Source organism: Amblyomma maculatum, chromosome 1 (genome assembly GCF_055883805.1).
Source record: "Amblyomma maculatum isolate TAMU_Amacu chromosome 1, ASM5588380v1, whole genome shotgun sequence".
In the NCBI taxonomy this organism is placed as follows: domain Eukaryota; kingdom Metazoa; phylum Arthropoda; class Arachnida; order Ixodida; family Ixodidae; genus Amblyomma; species Amblyomma maculatum.
The window spans coordinates 315726498-315744361 of NC_139344.1; the positions used below are offsets into that span (position 1 = coordinate 315726498).

The 17864-nt window shown below is 49.7% G+C and overlaps 1 protein-coding gene across 5 annotated transcripts in view; it reads right to left on the reverse strand.

The window, feature by feature from the left end:
• The window catches only part of Kdm5 (Lysine demethylase 5), a 155568-nt gene that overhangs the window by 82690 nt on the left and 55014 nt on the right, over positions 1 to 17864 (reverse strand). For all 5 annotated transcript variants that reach the window (XM_084605930.1, XM_084605799.1, XM_084605861.1 and 2 more), the window contains 2 exons: positions 17546 to 17683; positions 13808 to 14046 (listed from right to left, as the gene is read on the reverse strand). In XM_084605930.1, coding sequence (XP_084462056.1) covers positions 13808 to 14046; positions 17546 to 17683 — 377 coding nt within the window. The remainder of the gene's footprint in view (positions 1 to 13807; positions 14047 to 17545; positions 17684 to 17864) is intronic.

Sequence of the window (17864 nt, forward strand, 5' to 3'; positions counted from 1 at the left end):
CTATTACCGGTGCTATTGATGAATCCTTGTTGCGTTTAGCAAATGGCACAATACATTGAGAGTCGGTTCCAACAGTTCAGCCACCCAGCGCTACATGAAGTGATATACCTGTCGCAGTCAAAAAGTCACTGCCAAGCACAATGTCCTGACACAGATCTGGCACACACAGGAAGCGCTGGTTGCGAGTGCCTGAGGACCATTTTATGTTGCATTTTAATGAAGAGGTGGACTGCGACCAACCTGTTGCCAGACGGAGTGCTTGCTCTTGCGTCCTTAGTTTGGCGCCCGCCTGCTCTGCCACTCGTGTTGCCGACGTTCCAAGCAAACTTACACCTGAGCCTGTGTCTAGCAGGCATAGTCTGCCCAATCCGCACTTCCAAGAGAAGCTCCTTGTTAGCGGCCAAGACCGCTACCTGCGGCGCAGTCTCATAAGTGCTCGCCGGAGTAGCACCTACCGGTTCCCGTTTCCCGAGCACTGGGAGCGAATATGACTGATTCCGTAGCATCGGTAGCAGCGGGGCGGGCCGCTAAGTCGACCCAATGGGCAATCGCGGGCTAGGTGAACAATGCCTCCGCAGCGATGGCAGGTGAATTCCCTAGAGTCGAGCGGTTGGTATCCTTGCGGTTGTGACGGCGCTGGGGGACGCTGTCCGGTAGCGGAAGCAGACAATCTGTGCAGCTGGTCTTGGTGGTAGTACGGCTGTATCGCCGCGGGGTGCAACGGCCAGTTGGGTGCCGCCGACTGATATTGGAATGGCGCGGCTGCCGCCGCCATCATAGCTATAGACTGCGTTCCAGGCGGGCCAGCCATGTTTATAGTCTGCTGGAAAGCTAGGTCCCTCGCTACTCGGTCGGTCGGAGGCGGCGATGGCTTGTATTGCAACCACCTCCAATAACGCTCGATGCCAACTCCGCAAGATTGGCATACTGTTTTCCTTCCACCAAGTCTTGGAGCTGTGGGTGCATTTGCCGCAACACACGATCAACCTTTTCGGACTCCGAAAACTCGCCGCCAATCCGATCGTAATAGGCCGAAATCGTGTAGATAAATTCTTTTAAATTTCCTTCGGGATGTTGCGTGCGGAGCTCAAGTTCCTGCTTCAAGCGGCACTTCGCGTCAATGGAAGAAAATTCCGCTATGAAGGCAGCCGAGAATGCCTCCCAAGACGCAAACGGTCTCACGAAGCGCCACCACAACTTCGCGCTGCCCTCCACAGTGCAGCGGGCACAATGTGCGTAAGCCTTTTGTCAGCGGCGACAAAACGTCTCCAGTCGGTCCAAGTACTCCTCGGGAGACTGAGTGTCATTGACCCTGTGTATTTTAGAAGTTGACCTCCGGAGAAGCACGGAGTGCAGTCGACCGCCGGTTGGCCCACCATCGTCGTCGCCGCCGTCGTCACTGAATCTGCCGGCGCAACCTCCGCCGCCATTAGTCTTCGTCATACCGCCGCTGCAACTTGTTCGCGCTGCATGACGGAGCCGTTGGTTCGCCCCAGCAAATGATGCAGCAGCTCTTCGGGCACATTCACAGACTCCCCGTCCATATCTATGTTGATCACGAACGAGCCCCCACTTGTCACGTTCGACCACAACACCATTGTCCCCCCAACACCACTTCGTCCCAACGCTCCACTTCCCGCGCAGTTCGGCCGGAGTCTCCGCTTTCCTTCTCCACCACCCATCCGTATGCATCCGCACCATTTCGTTCACTTCCCGGCAACTGCCCACTCGGCCTCAGAGATCCGCACCTCCACACTCGCACACCACTCAGCCTCCAAGATCCGCACTCCTACACGCGAACACATCCCCTTCGTCCCACCCTCGTGGGATTTGTCCGCTTATGCCGGCGCTCCTCCCTCACAACTTGCAGAGTATTCCATTCGTATCCAATTCGCTGCTTTCAGTATTCAATTCATATTCAATTCAATAGCAAGAGTGTACTATTCGTATTTATATCGGTTTGGAAAAAGTACTATTTGCACACCCCTATTATATCTTCATGAAATGTGTGATATTTTGCCAAATTTCCAGTAATTCAGCACTAGTTAAGATATAGTTGGCACCATAGGTTCGTTCAACCGCCACAACATGTTGGTTACATGCAGTTTTCAAATAAATGCAATTCAATAGGAGCGCAGTCAGGAAATTTAAAAACTTCGCAACAACGGGGAATTCGCTACATGAAGCTCGGTTATATAGAGATTTAACTGTATTATAGTGTTTCCCGTGCCACTCTGACATGCATGCAATACGAGGCATGTTGACAATCGCCAGGCCCCCTTCAAAAGACCAAAAATTTAGCTGTATACAGTCGAAAGGGATCCCGAAATAGTAGATATATTAATAGTTTGGTGTATAAAACGAGCCAATAAATAAGCTCCTTTGTAATCCAGAAGTGTGAATATGACATACTGGCGACGCACCCACCTGCGAAATGCATGCATGCACATTTGTATACCGAGCAGCAACTTGTGCCAGGTGTCGAAAAAGTGGCACTCTGGACGCACCCTCTTGTGAGGCTCTCCATGAACCTGACCAGACCGTCGGAGCTCGTGCTGCTCGCATCGTGCGAGCCTAAGGACCATTGGAGTTCGCGCGCAGGGCTCACATCAAAACTGCAGTGAACAGAGCTTTGGGAAAAGCCACCACCGATCACAAGGTGCCTAACTCTGTTATGTGCTAGTACACTATAAACACAACAACAACCCAATCAAAATTGGGTACAGTTGAATACTGTGTTGCCTTAAGTGAAGTAGGCCACGTGAGAGCCCAAGCCTTCGGGCAGCTAGGCTAGCTTCACCGCATTACTGGTACACTGAATGCTGGCTTCTCTGCATAAAAGCAGCGTCATCAAAAGACTCTCAAAAGATCTAGTCCATGCATGCAAAGTTACTGCGGGAGCGCCATTATGAGCAGTGCCTTTTGCAGAAGCATGACACGCAGTTCGATATATCAAATGTTCCGTTAGCAGGAGTTTGTTAAACGAGAATAACACTGCTATACTTTTGCGAAGAATTTCAAGGGAATATTCAGGCAGTTCAATACAGTCGAACCCGGTTATATCGAACTCATGGAATATCCCCTTGAAAATCCCATGTAAAAGTATAGGAAAGCTGCGTCATATATCGAACTATTTCACCGGTCGTTCGATATATCGAACTCCGCACCACGCACTGGAAAGTGTGCCTTCCCCAAAGACGATCACATCACCCTTGGCCGTTTGCCGCGTGACGTTTTCAAGCCATGTGCGGAAGGAATGAGAAGGAACAGTCCGGCGACGGCTGGTCTGGGCAGCGCCGCGCCCATTCCCCAAAGGCGCGCGCATCTGCAGTTATTGTTTCCCCCGCGCCAACCCATGACGTTTGCAAGCCATGTGCGTGGGCGTGCCCATTCTTTTGCCTAGCTATCTCTCTCCTTCAGCACGTGCTACGCATGCGCCAAGCCAGCTCAGCCCGTTTTCAGACAGACGTCGGACGCTTTCTCCAGCGTGTGTTGCGAACCCTCTGCGCGCGTCGCAGGGCTAACGTGGCTATGGCGCCTGCGGATGTTAAGAAGCGGTAGTCCAGTGAACTAGCGGTAGCTCTCTCTTTGTTTTCTTTTTTTTTTTTTGCTTGTTTTTTTTTTTGTTTTTTGTTTTTTGCGAGAGTCATCCTTTCTTATCTTTGTGCTGTAAGCGCGGCGTAGCGTAAGATATGGCGGCTGCGGACGTTAAAAAGCGGCAGGCTTTTTTTTTTTTCTTTTTTTTTTGCGGGAGTCTCTTTTTTTTTTTATCGTTTATCCTTGCATGTATGAATCAAAGAAAGCACGCGGTCAGCTGCTGCGATCATGACGCCCGCCCCGACCGCGGCGTGATAAATCGAACCAGGCTTGTGCAATCAAGCCATCACGGGCACTCTGCCAAGTTCGCTCCCCGCCACCGCGGGAGCTATCAAAAGATAAACGCGCTCCGATGTTATCGCTGTGCAGCATCTTGGCACGCTGCCAATGAGCTGTGGATGAGACGACCGAAACGGACTGACGCGCACCATCGACATGCAAGCAAAAATGCTCGCGATTTCTGCTGCCGCCGCGGCGACACAGAAACCTTGTTTTGAGCGGCAAGAGGGAAGCAGCTCCAGCAAGTTTGAAAATTTTCGCTCTGTCACTGCCGCTCGTCGCTGAGATCGCTCAGTCGCTTACATGTGAGCGCTTGCATGTGAGCGAGCTGGCCTTAACGCATTTTTTTCTTTTTTTTTAATTCTCGGGTGCAAAAGTAGAGGGTGGGTTCATTATACGATTGGGTCGATTACACGACAAATACGGTGTCGTTTTTCCGCATCGAAGTGCCGTCACAAGGCGATTTCTGTATATCGAATTATCGATACATCGAACTATTTCGCGATCCCCTTCGAGTTCGATATATCTGGGTTCGACTGTATAAGCAATAATTCGATATACCCAGGTTCGATATGACTGGGTTTGACTGTAGTATAGTTTACAGTAGTGGCATGCGAATGGTACATTTAATGCAAGAGCATTAAGCGGCTATGTTCAAAGGAGCTTGTCCCCAGAGTTTGTCATGATTGCTGTGAACTGAAAAGAGTTGACGAAAAAGAACAATTGTATATGCGAAAGAGGACCAAAAAATTTCGCTAGGGAAGTTGTGTGGCCGATATGGAGTTATCCGTTGATAAATTATAGCCAAAAAAGCCAATCAGACGTCAAAATAGAGGAGCGAGCTAATGTCGACGTCCAAACAGATGTGATGCCACGCAACCAGAAGATGACACGTGTTTCGACATTAGGGTGGGATAAGCGCTAATAAATGGTTGAGATAAATCAAAAAGTGATCAATAAGTGATCAAAAGAAAATGTAATTTAGGCAAAAAAAAGGGCGAGGAGCAAACAAAAGCATAAATGGAGACAGGTATGTGGTGCCATTCCCTCGGCGACGTTGCCATGGTGACCACCACCGTCGCTGCCATGACGTCTCTAGCAACCGCGCGCCTAGCAACAGTGACATCATAGAAAGCCGGTGGCGCAGTATGTTTGAATGCGTTGGGAGAGCAGGCGCGCCGGTACAAAAAAAAAAGGCCCCGTTGGCCTAGTGTTGTGCTACGTTATGCCACATGGCGATTACTGCGCAGCTGGCTACACAATGTCATCAATGACACAGCTACTATAACAATTTCCGCGATGTGAAATCTCTACAAGGGGCGCGCAATATAACGTGTGCAGCAGCAATTCTCATGCTTAAGCATTTCTCCAGTGCAGATTCTACAGTGCTCTCGGGATTTTTTCAAAGCCGGAACAATATGTGAAACTGCTTAGTGGGCTGGCAACATCGTGGCCGCAGCTTCGAGTTGCCATCTTGGTTCGGTCGAGCAGTTGAAGCGTATGTCATAAGACGTGCATGCTTGCTTGATACCAGGGAAACTCTCTGATGAATACCTCGATAATTTTAAGAGCCATGTTTTAGCCGCAGAGCTTTTCGTACTGCTCATCTTTCACTGATTATAGGCCCTTCCCCATCTTTTAATGAGTCCCAGCATGCTTTCTGATGCGTATTCGACTCAGCTTGAAGTTGCGTGCTGACGATGGAAGGCATTGACAAAGTGTGTGCAATAAAAAAAAATAATAATAATCCAACTATGTTCCGTTGTCGTTATAACACACGCATTTAAACAGTGGCTCAATCTTCGTGCATTATCATTGCTGTTTATTCTAAGTGGACCTAGATGTCGGTACGGTAGAGAGCGATTATTTTACGCTACATGCACATGTGTTGGCCAGAGAAACTTCTGTGGCACTGCATACTTCTGTGTGCGGGGGGGGCCTTATACTACTAGTATACGCTGCACTAAGATCACTTGCTGCATAGTGTTAATATCCCTTTAAGTACAACATGTGATGCACATAGGCTTTTCAGCATCACAGTTACAGAGGCCAGTGAGTTAATGTATACCGCATATTGCCACGTATAAGTCGACGTTTCTTTTTTTAAATGTCCTTCTAAAGTTGGGGAGTCGACTTATAATGAGAGTTGATGTATATGCAGAGTCTTAAAGTCGGCCTACATGCGGGTTTAAAAGTAATTTCAACCGAGTCGCATATAATATCACACCCCGTGCGCTCTTAATTCTGTAATAGTTGTTAAACACGGTGCGAAAGTGGATCTGCATAAAAAAAAAACCTTAAATTTATTTGAGATATGCACCAAAGGTTTGCTTTAATACGATAGCAACTTGTTATTGACGAACCGTGGGCGTTCCACGGGAAAACAGCCAAAGCCGGGCAGACTGGCAATGTTTGATACAAATGGGACAGCTACAAATCCAATCCAATCCAATCCAAAATTAGACCACACGTGACCAGTTGCATGAGCCGAGAAGCATTTTCGTGCTTTGTTGTGCAACGTCGTTGTGTGCCTTTCACCATTTCTGCACATCACAACGCCTACATGACAGCTAGCAGCGGTGCAGGTGGTTTGTGTCACTGTCCGACGGACGCCTTGCAAGATGCCGCCGCAACCTTAGCAACAGTACAGCGTGGCTTCCAAGCGGGAAGTCATCCTCTACGCTGAGTCGGAAAACAAAGTCGCTGCGGGGCCGAAGTCAGGATAATACCTTGCCCGTTGAGGAGGCAGTTTAAAATTGGGTTCACAACCAGAGAAGCAAGAGCCTGAGTGTTTGCTACAATGACATTGAAACAAAGACACGAGCTGTCGCGGAGGAGATGTGCATCCCGTGTACGAAGTTTAATGTGTCTAAGAAGTGAGTGACGAATTACATGAAGAGGAATGGCCTAAGCCTAAGACAACAAATGACCGTATGCCAACGGTTGCTCGAAGCCTACAAAGAAAAATGGAGCGCCTTTTTGCGCTACGTGAATGACCCAAGGGCAACACATTCATTCCTACTTGGTCAAAGAGGCAACGGTGACCAGACTCCAGTCTGGTTTGATATGCTCAGCAATAGGATCGTGTCAGCAAAAGGCGAGCGCCAGGTCCACCTGCTGACAACGGCAACACGCACAACCGTTTCACGGTCATGTTATGCTGGTAGATGGGCACAAGTTACCGCCATTCCTTCTGTTCAATAGGAAAACGATCTCAATGAAGGAAAAGTTCCCACCAAAAGTCATTGTGCAGGTGAATGAGAAGGAAATTTTAGTGATGAAATGGTCCTCGAATGGTTTCGTCTCGTGTGGGGCAGGCGTCCGGGGGTACTGCTGAAGCCCCGCAGCATGCTCATCCTGGACTCTTTCCACGGCCACATAACCGAACGTGTGAAAAAAGCAGTAGCGGACGCGGTATGCGGCCTGGTCATCATTTCAGGCGGATTGACACCTATTTTTCAGCCACTGGATGTGAACGCTATATTGAAAGACCGCATCGGTGCATTCTACAACGGGCTCCAGCAAGAAAACCCAAAGACACACACAGGGCGGCTGAAGCGAGCTTCTTTGGGCGAAGTGGCGCAATGGGTCAACGATGCCTGGTATGGACTAGTACTAACAGACATTGTCTCTGTGGAGTTTTCCACGCGTGGCATCTCGGTACCGCTTCAGACGACCAGTGGCACCAGTGGCTCATAAGATGATCGCAACTGTGTCCTCACAAGCGACGACGAGTCAGATGTCTCGTGAACAAATAAACGTTTCTTTACGACTCGGCCTTCTGAACAACTTTTTGGGCGAACTAGGACCGCACAGCTAGGACCGCAGGGTGCCGCAGCGTCAACCTAAATTCGGAGTCTTTTTTTGGCCAAAGGGGGTCGCGAAATGGGGGGTCGACTTATAATCGGCAATATACAATATGTGTTTGAGTTCTGCTGTTTAGCTTTATTCTAGGGTCAGCTGTATACAGTCGAACCCGGATATATCGAACTCGGAGGAGATCGTGAACCCACAATCCACTTTTGCACAAAGAATTTGAAAAAAAAAAAAAAAAAAAAAAAAAAAAAAAAGAAAAGCTAGCTCGCTCACATGCAAGCGATCTCAGCGACGAGCGGCAGCGACTGAGCGAAAACTTTCAAACTTGTTGGGACTGCGTCCCTCTCGTTGCTCGAGCCACCGCGGCAGCTCAAAACAAGGTTTCCGTGTCGCCGCGGTAGAAATCGCGAGCGTTTTCGCTTGCATGCCCGGGGCGCGTCACTCCGTTTCGGTGGTGCCAAGATGCTGTGCAGCGATAACGTCGGGGCGCGTTTGGCGCGTTTGGTGCGTTCTTTTGATAGCTTCTGTGGTGGCGGGGAGCGAACTTGGCAGAGTGCCTCTGATGGCTTGATTGCACAAGCCTGGTTCGATTTATCACGCCGCGCTTAGGGCGGGCGTCATGATCGCAGCAGCTGACTGATGTGGGGATTCACAAAGCTTGCAGCTTCAAAGGAGGGGCGGCCTACCCGGCTTCTCTGAGTGGTGACCGTTTTAATTGCATCAGTGCAGTGGGGAGCCTAGTCAGCCTTAAGGGAGCTTTAGGAATGAAGCGGTAGGATCCTGTTTTTTATTTTATTTTTGTCGACTAATGTTTGATGGGCTCTGGGAGCAGAGCGGCGCGGCTACGGCGCACAAAGGGCACGCTGGTATTGCTGCCTGCGGGGGCGCTACACAGCTTGTATTGGTGTGAGCGCGTTGGATCCCTGCCGTCTGTACTCCTATAGCACCCTGCGCAATCCTTTCCCCACGCGAAGGATACACGTGAGTCCTTCGAGGTTGGTCACGCCACGCTGAGACGAGCTATATCTCACATGTGCATCGCTGAGCATGCGAACAGCCCTAAGACTTTTCTTCAAGTTGTGTCATTTCGCTGCCTAGTGATGTGCATGGTGACGTTGTCGAATGGGTAGAACTTGCTCTATAAGTTCGCAACAACGCCACGGTTGCTGCGTTGGGCACACGAAGACGCGCGACAGAGCTGCAAGCGAAGATCGCGGAGCTAGACATTACACAAAGCACACCGCAATTCGAGCCCCATTGCGTGGCCCGAGGAGGGCGCACTCCCCCACCAGCAGGCAGCTGCAGCTAGAGGCAAGGCTTGGGATTTCGAGCATCACGCCTCGTTACGACTTGCGCCCACGGCAGACGTAACTCTGACCAATGCGCAGGGAGTAATTTCTTGTGCTGAGTATGGATGGGGCGCTCTGTTAATATTCAGCGCATTTTGCTTCCAAAGAAAGCACGCGCTTTCTTTTGGAAAGGATCGAGTGGGGGTAAATTTGAAAGAAAAAAAAATGTAACTAGGGAAAAGACAGCCTTGTAGCCAGCCCGGAGGGGAGCCGGCGGAGGCCACGAAGACCGTTGCAACAGTGAGGGGCAAGCCGTCCAAGGAGTGGCCGCGTTCCTGCACCCAGGGTCTGCTGTCACCGTCAACCAGGCCAAGACAAACGGTTTCCGGTCGGCTACGGAGCGAGCCAGCCGGAGTTCGTGGAACGGGCCCATGCGTCTAGCACGACAAAGGCTGCAGCAAAGGGACCGCCTCGGCGCCGTTCGGTGCTCGCGGCCGTGGCTTCACCAGCGGGAGCAGCTTGGCGCCCCGTTGCCCTCGCCATCGGCGGCGTCAACGACGGAGGGAAAAGAGGCCGGCCAGTAGCGAGCGGACGACCCGCTGAGGGGGGCCTGCAGCACGCTACGCAACGCGAAGACGCATTTCCTAACCGTTCCCCGGCAAGCTGCCCTGGCTGACCAAGGATGAACGCAGAGGCCTGTCTGCGGCCATCGATATTTCCGTGCTTGGCTGACTGACGGCGAAGAAGCGGGACCTGCGGCCGCCGCACGTGTGCCCCCAGCTCCAAGGTCATCTCCTGTGGTCGTCGGCCTTGCCTCACCCCTCCGACACCAGTGGCTGTGAGCTGTCTGCAACTTTTTATATATTGGCACTTTTCTTTGGGTTTAAACAGTTTTTTCTGGGTTTAAAAGTTCAACGGCATTTAGCCGGCACCCTCGGTATATCCCTCGGTGAACGCGAAGCCTTTTAGCCGTACGGCGGTTTTAAGGAGGGGGGGATGTGGGGATTCACAATCCCTTTCCTCCATTATAACGCCCGCGCGTAATTAACACGCGTGATTACGCGCGCTGGCAGAGAGGTTGGCGGAGGAGAGGGCATGCTGGCCACCCCCCGCCGCCTCCCAGGCCTGCGGCGACGCTGCCGCGGGCTTCCCTCTTTCCTGCCGGCGTAACCGGGAGACCTCCTCTCCCGTTCCGTGTCGAGGAGCGCGACTGTAGCGACTCGCTCGGGGTTCCTCGGCGAATGGGCGCGCACGCGCGCGGTTCATGATTTCTGCCGAGGAGACCACCGCCGTCACCGAGAATCGCCCACACACCGTAGGCACTTACCGCAGCGGGATGTGAGCGCGAAACCGTGTCAGGTGAGAAGACTCTTCCTCTCACCTCCTTGACGCGCTTCCCTATTAGGCGGTTTTTAGTTCACCCCCGTACGCGGCGTTCGCTCTCTACACGGTGCTTGTTCTTGTTGCTATTCCCTTGCCGTGTACTCGAGCACAATAAATTCTGTTCGAGTACGTAACTCGGTGTTTGTCCCCTCTGGCCCGAACCCGCCGCAGTGGCGATTTCTCCCTATTAGGCGGTTTTTAGTTCACCCCCGTACGCGGCGTTCGCTCTCTACACGGTGCTTGTTCTTGATTGCTATTCCCTTGCCATGTACTCGAGCACAATAAATTCTGTTCGAGTACGTAACTCGGTGTTTGTCCCCTTTGGCCCGAACCCGCCGCAGTGGCGATTTCTCGCACCGCGGGTTGGGGGTCGCAGCTCTGACTGCTAGGGCTGGCACATCGGGGCTAGAAGGCGACTGTAGCGTCTAGCCCCCGTGGCGCATTTCTGCGAGAATGAACCCCCATACAGCGGGCTTTCGTTGATTCATACATGCAAGAATAAACGACTCCCGCAAAAAAAGAAAAAAAAAACACCTGCCATTTCTTAATAACGTCCGAACAGCACGATAAGAAAGAATGACTCGCAAAAAAAATTTAAAAAAAAAAGCTGCCGCTTTTTAACATCCGCAGGCGCCATAGAGGGTTAGCAACACACGCTGGAGAAAGCGTCTGACGCCTGTCTGAAAACAGGCTGAGCTGGCTTGGCGCATGCGTAGCGCGTGCTGAAGGAGAGAGATAGCTCGGCAAAAGGATGGGCACACCCACGCACATGGCTTGCAAACGTCGTGTTGGCGCGGGGGAAACAATAACTGCAGATGTGCGCGCCTTCGGGGAATGGGCGCGGCGCTGCCCAGACCAGCCGTCGCCGAACTGTCCCCTCTCATTCCTTCCGCGCGTGGCTTGAAAACGTCACGCGGCAAACGGCCAAGGGTGATGCGATAGTCTTTGGGGAAGGCACACTTTCCAGTGCGTGGTGCGGAGTTCGATATATCGAACGACCGGTGAAATTAAGTTCGATATATGACGTGGCTTCCCTATACTTTAACATGGGATTTTCAAGGAGATATTCCGCGAGTTCGACATAACCAAAATTCGATATATCCGGGTTCGATATAACCGCGTTCGACTGTATTATTTACCATGTTGCAAGCAATGCCGCAGTTCTTTCTTTAATTCCTAGCTGTGATATTGCAGCGACCTTCCTAGCACGCTTGACAAACTAGCATACGGCAGTTGCTGTTCGGGCTAAACCTTGCATCTGTGCAAGTCTTCATGATTTGGTGACTTCCCACATTAATTTAGTGACTACCAAAGTTGTACAAAACGGGAAGGGCTTTGTTGCACCGCAAGTTGTTGTTGCAGAGATTCAGCGTACTTTAAAATGCATTTATCAAGTCCAGCACAATAAAATAATTACTAATTAACCATTCCTTTAATGAATTTGAACAGGGTAATTAGCAATTGGAGAAGCGAATTTGAACAGAGTAATTAGCAATTGCAGCAACCTTGAAAGAAAAAAGAAAAATGAAACAGCACATATAAGTTTCTTTGCACTGAAACGTTGCAACCTACTAAGCATGATTCAGCGCGTGGTTATAAGTGCACTTAAATATCATGGCATGACTGGCATGAAATTCTGCGCCATCATGCATGCTTGTTACATAAACTGAGCTTAAACGTGGCATTCACGCGGAGGTACTTGCATAATTGGACAGGTGGACTACCCGGAATGTTCAAATTGTAGCATCCCCGACACTGCGGATCATATACGTATTATTTGTGTGCCCAGTGTATGCGCGTGAAAGAACTGTTCTAGCCGTTTCCTTGAAGCGTTTGGACAAGAGGCCCCTGTCGGAAGAACTGCTGCTTGGCGCTTGGCAGAACAAGGGGAAGGGTGTCCAGGCAGTGTTGGCTCTTTGCCGTTTTTTGTGCACCACCGGACTCGATTCGCGCTTGTAAAGTGAACTGCCGTGCCTGTATATTTTTTCATATGCCTTCTCCCACGTCACCCATCATGATCCTCTTTCTTCTCCCCTTCCCCTTCCCCAGTGCCGAGTAGTAGGCCAGATCTTAATCATTCCGGCCCACCTTTCTGCCTTTCCTTTCAATAAATCCATCTATCTATGGCAAGACTGATCGAAATTTGCGAATGGATAGCACTGAAAGCGTATGGGTCCGATGTGGCAGTAAATTTATGAAATTATTTTTTTCTTGTTCTTGCCGGACTGCAAGCGTCAGCAGCACTGGTGTACGCGGGTTGAAAAAAATATGTTTCAGTGTGTTTACATTCGACTGGGCAAATGTGCTCTGCCAGAGAGTTAATAAACAAGCAAGTTGGCTCCACTTTTGTTTCCAGATAACAAATAACGTCTGTATTATATTTTTAACACATACGGCCTGCAAAGGTTTGTGGAAAATCAGCACAGGAAGTAATCGCTGCGTGCTGGCGGTGTGTTTACACGCGATAGCTCACAATACATTTGGTAAACGTTTGCACTCAGTAGAAACATAAATTCAGGACTGATGAGTGCCTGGCTTCCACATCCATCGTAGTATTCTCACAGAGTTCACAGTGCAGCGCAACATTGCATCTGAATTTCATTTTTCACACTAAGTGTAGGTGTTCGCCCACAGCAGGGCAGCGGCTTCGTTTTTATTGACCGAGTCAACATGGTGGGCATAGTCCTCGAAGTGTTAAGGGATGGTGCTCCACATTTTGCACCACCTCTATTGAATATGAATAAAATTTTCATATGATTACTTGCTACTGAGCAAATAATCATGTGAAACAGCAAACAGATTTCTGTATCGCAATAACATATAGATATAACGATGTTGCAGTCGAAACCCATAAAAGTGATCTCACTATGAGGCACGCAGCACGATGTTAGGATGAGACTTCGGTTTCATGCACGTCAAAAAATTACCTATTACTACTGAAGGCGACAGCAAGCTAGCACCACACCTCAGTTTGATGAGAATGAGAGTGTGAACCAGGACCTTCATAACTGGGGATTTTCTAAGCCTGGCTAAACCCTGTCATGTCTCCCCGTCTTAGCACCTACGAGCATTATGAACACTACCGCATGATTGTACCATGGCAAAGCGATAAACACCCACACAAATGGCAGCAGCATGTATGCCAGAATGAAGGGATATATATCATGAAACTAAGAATTTTCCCTGCTGCTCTGGACACGGTTATGGTGATACTTTGATATAGATAAAAAGGGCAACCCACCAAGTATGCACACACAGTGCAGCCTCTTCCTTCCAGTTTTAAGCTGCTTCTAGTTATGGCCACTTTGCACACAGTTCTTCAATCGGCACAGCTCTATGAGGTTTTACCCTGTATAATTCAGCAGTTCTGCATTTTGCCCCAATCAAAATACAGCCACTGGAGATAACCCCACATAAGCACAGTGTGTAAAGGTAAGCAGCACCTGAGGCAGTGGTTGCTGGGAGGGCACTCGCAGAGGTACTGTCGGTGAGGGATGCAGACCAGCTTTGAGCCGTTGCACGAGCACGTGACAGCAGACAAGAAGCACGTGGTCTTACAGTAGTCACACTGCCGCTCATCATCAGGCAGAAGCTCAAATGCCTCGCGCTCTGCATCTGTGATACCCCACTCCAGCAGGCGCCGCCGCTGCTCCCGCTCAGTCTCCACCATCTTCAGCATGTCCTGGCCACAACCAAAACATTCGCAAAACCACATTTGAGTAAGCTAGCCAAAATGGCACTAAAAAACACCGGGCGAAGGGTCACAAAAACGAGGCAAACAAATACACTCAACATTTTGAAAGGAAATCCTTGCAAACAAAAGCAAAGCTTTAAAAAAGAAAATGAATGCACTCTGATAACGGCAGATGTGCTAGCTAGCATAATAAGGAATAAGCTTTGCAGTCTATACCCAGTGAACCACTGAAGAGCCATTAACACAACACTTTTACATGTCACGGTTTGTGCCTTGAAAGAATCCTGCAAGTGATTTCATTCTAAAAATAGACCCAGAACACAATGCAGCATGACTGACCAACAAAAAGCAATGCTCACTGCTCCTGCGTGACGTCCCATTCAAAATATTGCAGCGTCAGCGATTAAAAAGATCATCCGCATCTGCCTCACACCGGCATTGCCAGGCTCACCAAGTAGCTGTCTTTTGATGGACATGAGAGATATCACAATTCTCGTTTTGCTCAAGTACTAATTTCTAGGCACATGGAAATGAAGCTGCTCGCTAGTTTAATACAAAAGTATCACATTACCATATTTACTCTATTCTAATGTAGCCTTGATGTAATGCACCCCTGTTTTTCACACAAACATAAAAATATGTGCAACACCTTCAATTCAAACAAGCACCACATTTTCATACTTGAGCAAAGAAATGAATCTTCTTTTCCCTTTATTGCAACCACGCTAATGTCACGATGAAGAAATTGGCACCACCGCTTCAATCGCCTGCTTGGCAAATAGCTATTTGCCTGCATGCCTTTTCACAACACTCCTAATAAATCATCTGCTGGCTTTGAATTCTATCGGTGCTAGGTATGCACAGCCCCACCTTTCCAAGCTTCTGTAGCCACAGGCTCGTTTTGCTCGTTTTGCATACAATTGGAAACCTATTCCAAGAAACCTGCAATTCTTGGGCTCATTAACACCTTCCGAATCTACTTACTTCCACCAATAAGTTCAAAAAAACATCAAGTGTATGTCTTGAGGCTGGCTGACTGCCTGGCCCACAGGGCCACCCTTTTTTCAAATCAGCACACCTCAGCAACACTACATCTCCAACAGGACGAGAAAGGGCAACGTGCAGTCATCCATCTCGCCCTGGCTGCTGCTCAGATCCAAAAGATCCAGGTCGACGGCTGAGGGGGAGAAAAAGGCTGGGACAAAGCTGCGCCTCGGATCCTCGCCAACCTTTTGACGGGTGTCAATAAATGTTATTTCTCTCTCTCTCTCCACACCGGCACAAGTCCAAGCCACCTGATGGATCACTTCAGATGCTCACAAGGTTGATCCATTACTGCGGTGAGTTAGGTAAGCAGCAGGCAACATCAGTACACAAGGAATAACAAGCTGTTTTTCTGTGATGCCACTGGCAACAGGGTATTGATGGCGGAATTTCAGTTTCATACTTGATTCTAATGCATATATCACTTTTAGAATTTTTTTTTTTTTCTGGAAAAAAGGTGAGAATTAGAGTCAGGCAAATATGATAAAGACTATTCCGCTCAACACTTATAATTTAAAGGTCCACTGAAACGGCCACCAAGAAGCCACTGATAAACGTGTTCAGTGTGTAAAACAAATACTTTTGAACACTAACCCAAAGTATAACTCCTTGGAACAAAGCAAGCGATTTATTATTAATTTTTAAAAACAGCATTTTTTGAAATTCGCGGGCAGAGAAGTCGTCGTTTGGCGGTGTCGCATGGAACGATTTCCTTAACCCGTGACGTCACGGTTGAGTTGACTGGCAAGGCTTGCTAGAAGCTGCCATTCACTGCGGCCACTGCAGCCATGACGTCACGGACACACTTCCGGTTGCTGAGAAAGTCGTCTGCTCGTGCGCTGCTCGAACTCTGTGCGGGCTGTTACACAGCTCGCCACCCTTATCGGTTAGGCGGCCATTGCCCATCAAGTACAACAACCGAAGCGACGCAGTGATCGACGGAACGAAGCTGCATTTACAATTATCTTATTTATATAACGTGGTTTCAGGAGTACCGGAGTGTCGTCCGACGAGGCGTCAACAGCACGGTCAAGCACCGCACGATGGCAGCACCTCCTCGACCACCGTAAACACCGCCACTGTGGCCCCTCCTCCCGCATACCGTATGTGAACGACAGGGCAGATCGTTAGCACCGATGTCCGAAATAAAGCGTGCTAAAATTTGTTGGCATCTGAAATACTGAGCCGAATATCAAGCATGAAGCACTCGTGAGGACCGCTGACCAGCAGCAAATTGCTGGTAAGAGCGACAGCCATGATACAAGCAAGTTTCTGCTCAAGCGAGCTGCCGCTGGTGCATTTCGGCTGATCCGATCTGCTCGTACTAGTTCTGCGATTAATGCGTCACCAGAGTTAATCCTATAACTTTTTTACTACGGCAGGATAGGAATCACTATAAGGCAGTTTCGTAAATAGACGATTTACGACAGCGTTGATCAGTTCCAAAGCGCCGACCGCCGCGGCTTCGAAGCGAAACATTTTAGGCCTAGCGACGACTAGGGACGGTCACGCACGGCGCCGTCGTTCGCCGCGCTCGCGCGCCCCACCCCCGCGGTAATTGTGTAACGTACCTCAGCCTGCTCGCAGCATCCCGTGCTGCAAGCGTTGCAACCTCGTGTACTTTCACAGCTAAGGCCGCGCATTTTTTGACGTTCTGCTCTGCAACAAGCCGTTCAAACGATACTGCAGGCAAGACAAGGCTTCAGTACGCAGTCGGTGCACTGTCGGCCGTAATCGAAGACGTCGGGTGGCACCATATTCTATACATCGATCCTTAAACGTGATACGGTGGGCAAATGAATAACTTTGTGAAGCAGACCCGCTCGTACGTTTTGCGCACTCGGGCGCCGACGAGTAGCCTCAGTCAACAGACGCCGCCATAACCTCGATTAACAACGCAAACCGAGGTCGCCAAGCTCGGTTTGCGATAACCGCGGTTAGTGGTGTAACCATGGTTTGGTCCGCAGTGTAACATGGGCTAACCACGGGTTTGCGGTTACACTAACCATCGCTGTGCGAACTGGCGAACTCCTCAGGCGTGTGCGAGCGAGGACGGGTTGACGCGAGTATGCCAGCGAGCGATCGCGCGTCAACCGGAAGTTCGTCGAAGTGACGTATTTCTGGGCGGAGCTTTGAACTTGCTTGTATTCTTTGTTTTTTTATGGCTCCCTTCGGCGTACGAGTTGAGAGGGAAAATTGGAAGGGTCATTTTTAATCGCCGATATCTCTGGTGTTGCAGAAGCTAGATCGAAAATTTTTGCCGGAGAATGATGGATGGTTCAATATCTATCAGTGTTATGGCGTTGTTTACCCTTCTTGGTGACCCATTTCAGTGGACCTTTAAAGCTACTGAGTGGCATAACTGTGCTACCACTAGCATGAGTCACCCTCTGTTGTCCTTGTTGGTGGACAGTCAGAGAAACAGCTCTAAGGGCCATGTCACCTGGTAGGTGGAGGCCGCCAGGCTGATGTCGAGCCGCTCTGGATCAGCCGCCATCTTGCACACAAGCTCATCATGCGAGAAGACGCAGAAACGCCGCAGCATGCTGTAGTGTGATACGCACACCCGCCCAATGGGAAGCTGCAAAAAGAAAAAAAAATGCAGTGCCCAACATGACACCACACTGTGACAGAAGAACTGAGCGTGCACACCACCATTATCCCTTTTCTCTTCAAAGGGCATAGCAGGTTGTGGTCGTGGCGCGAAATATCTATTAGGCCTAAAATTTAAGCAGTATTTTCTGTGATGCTGATACGGGGCG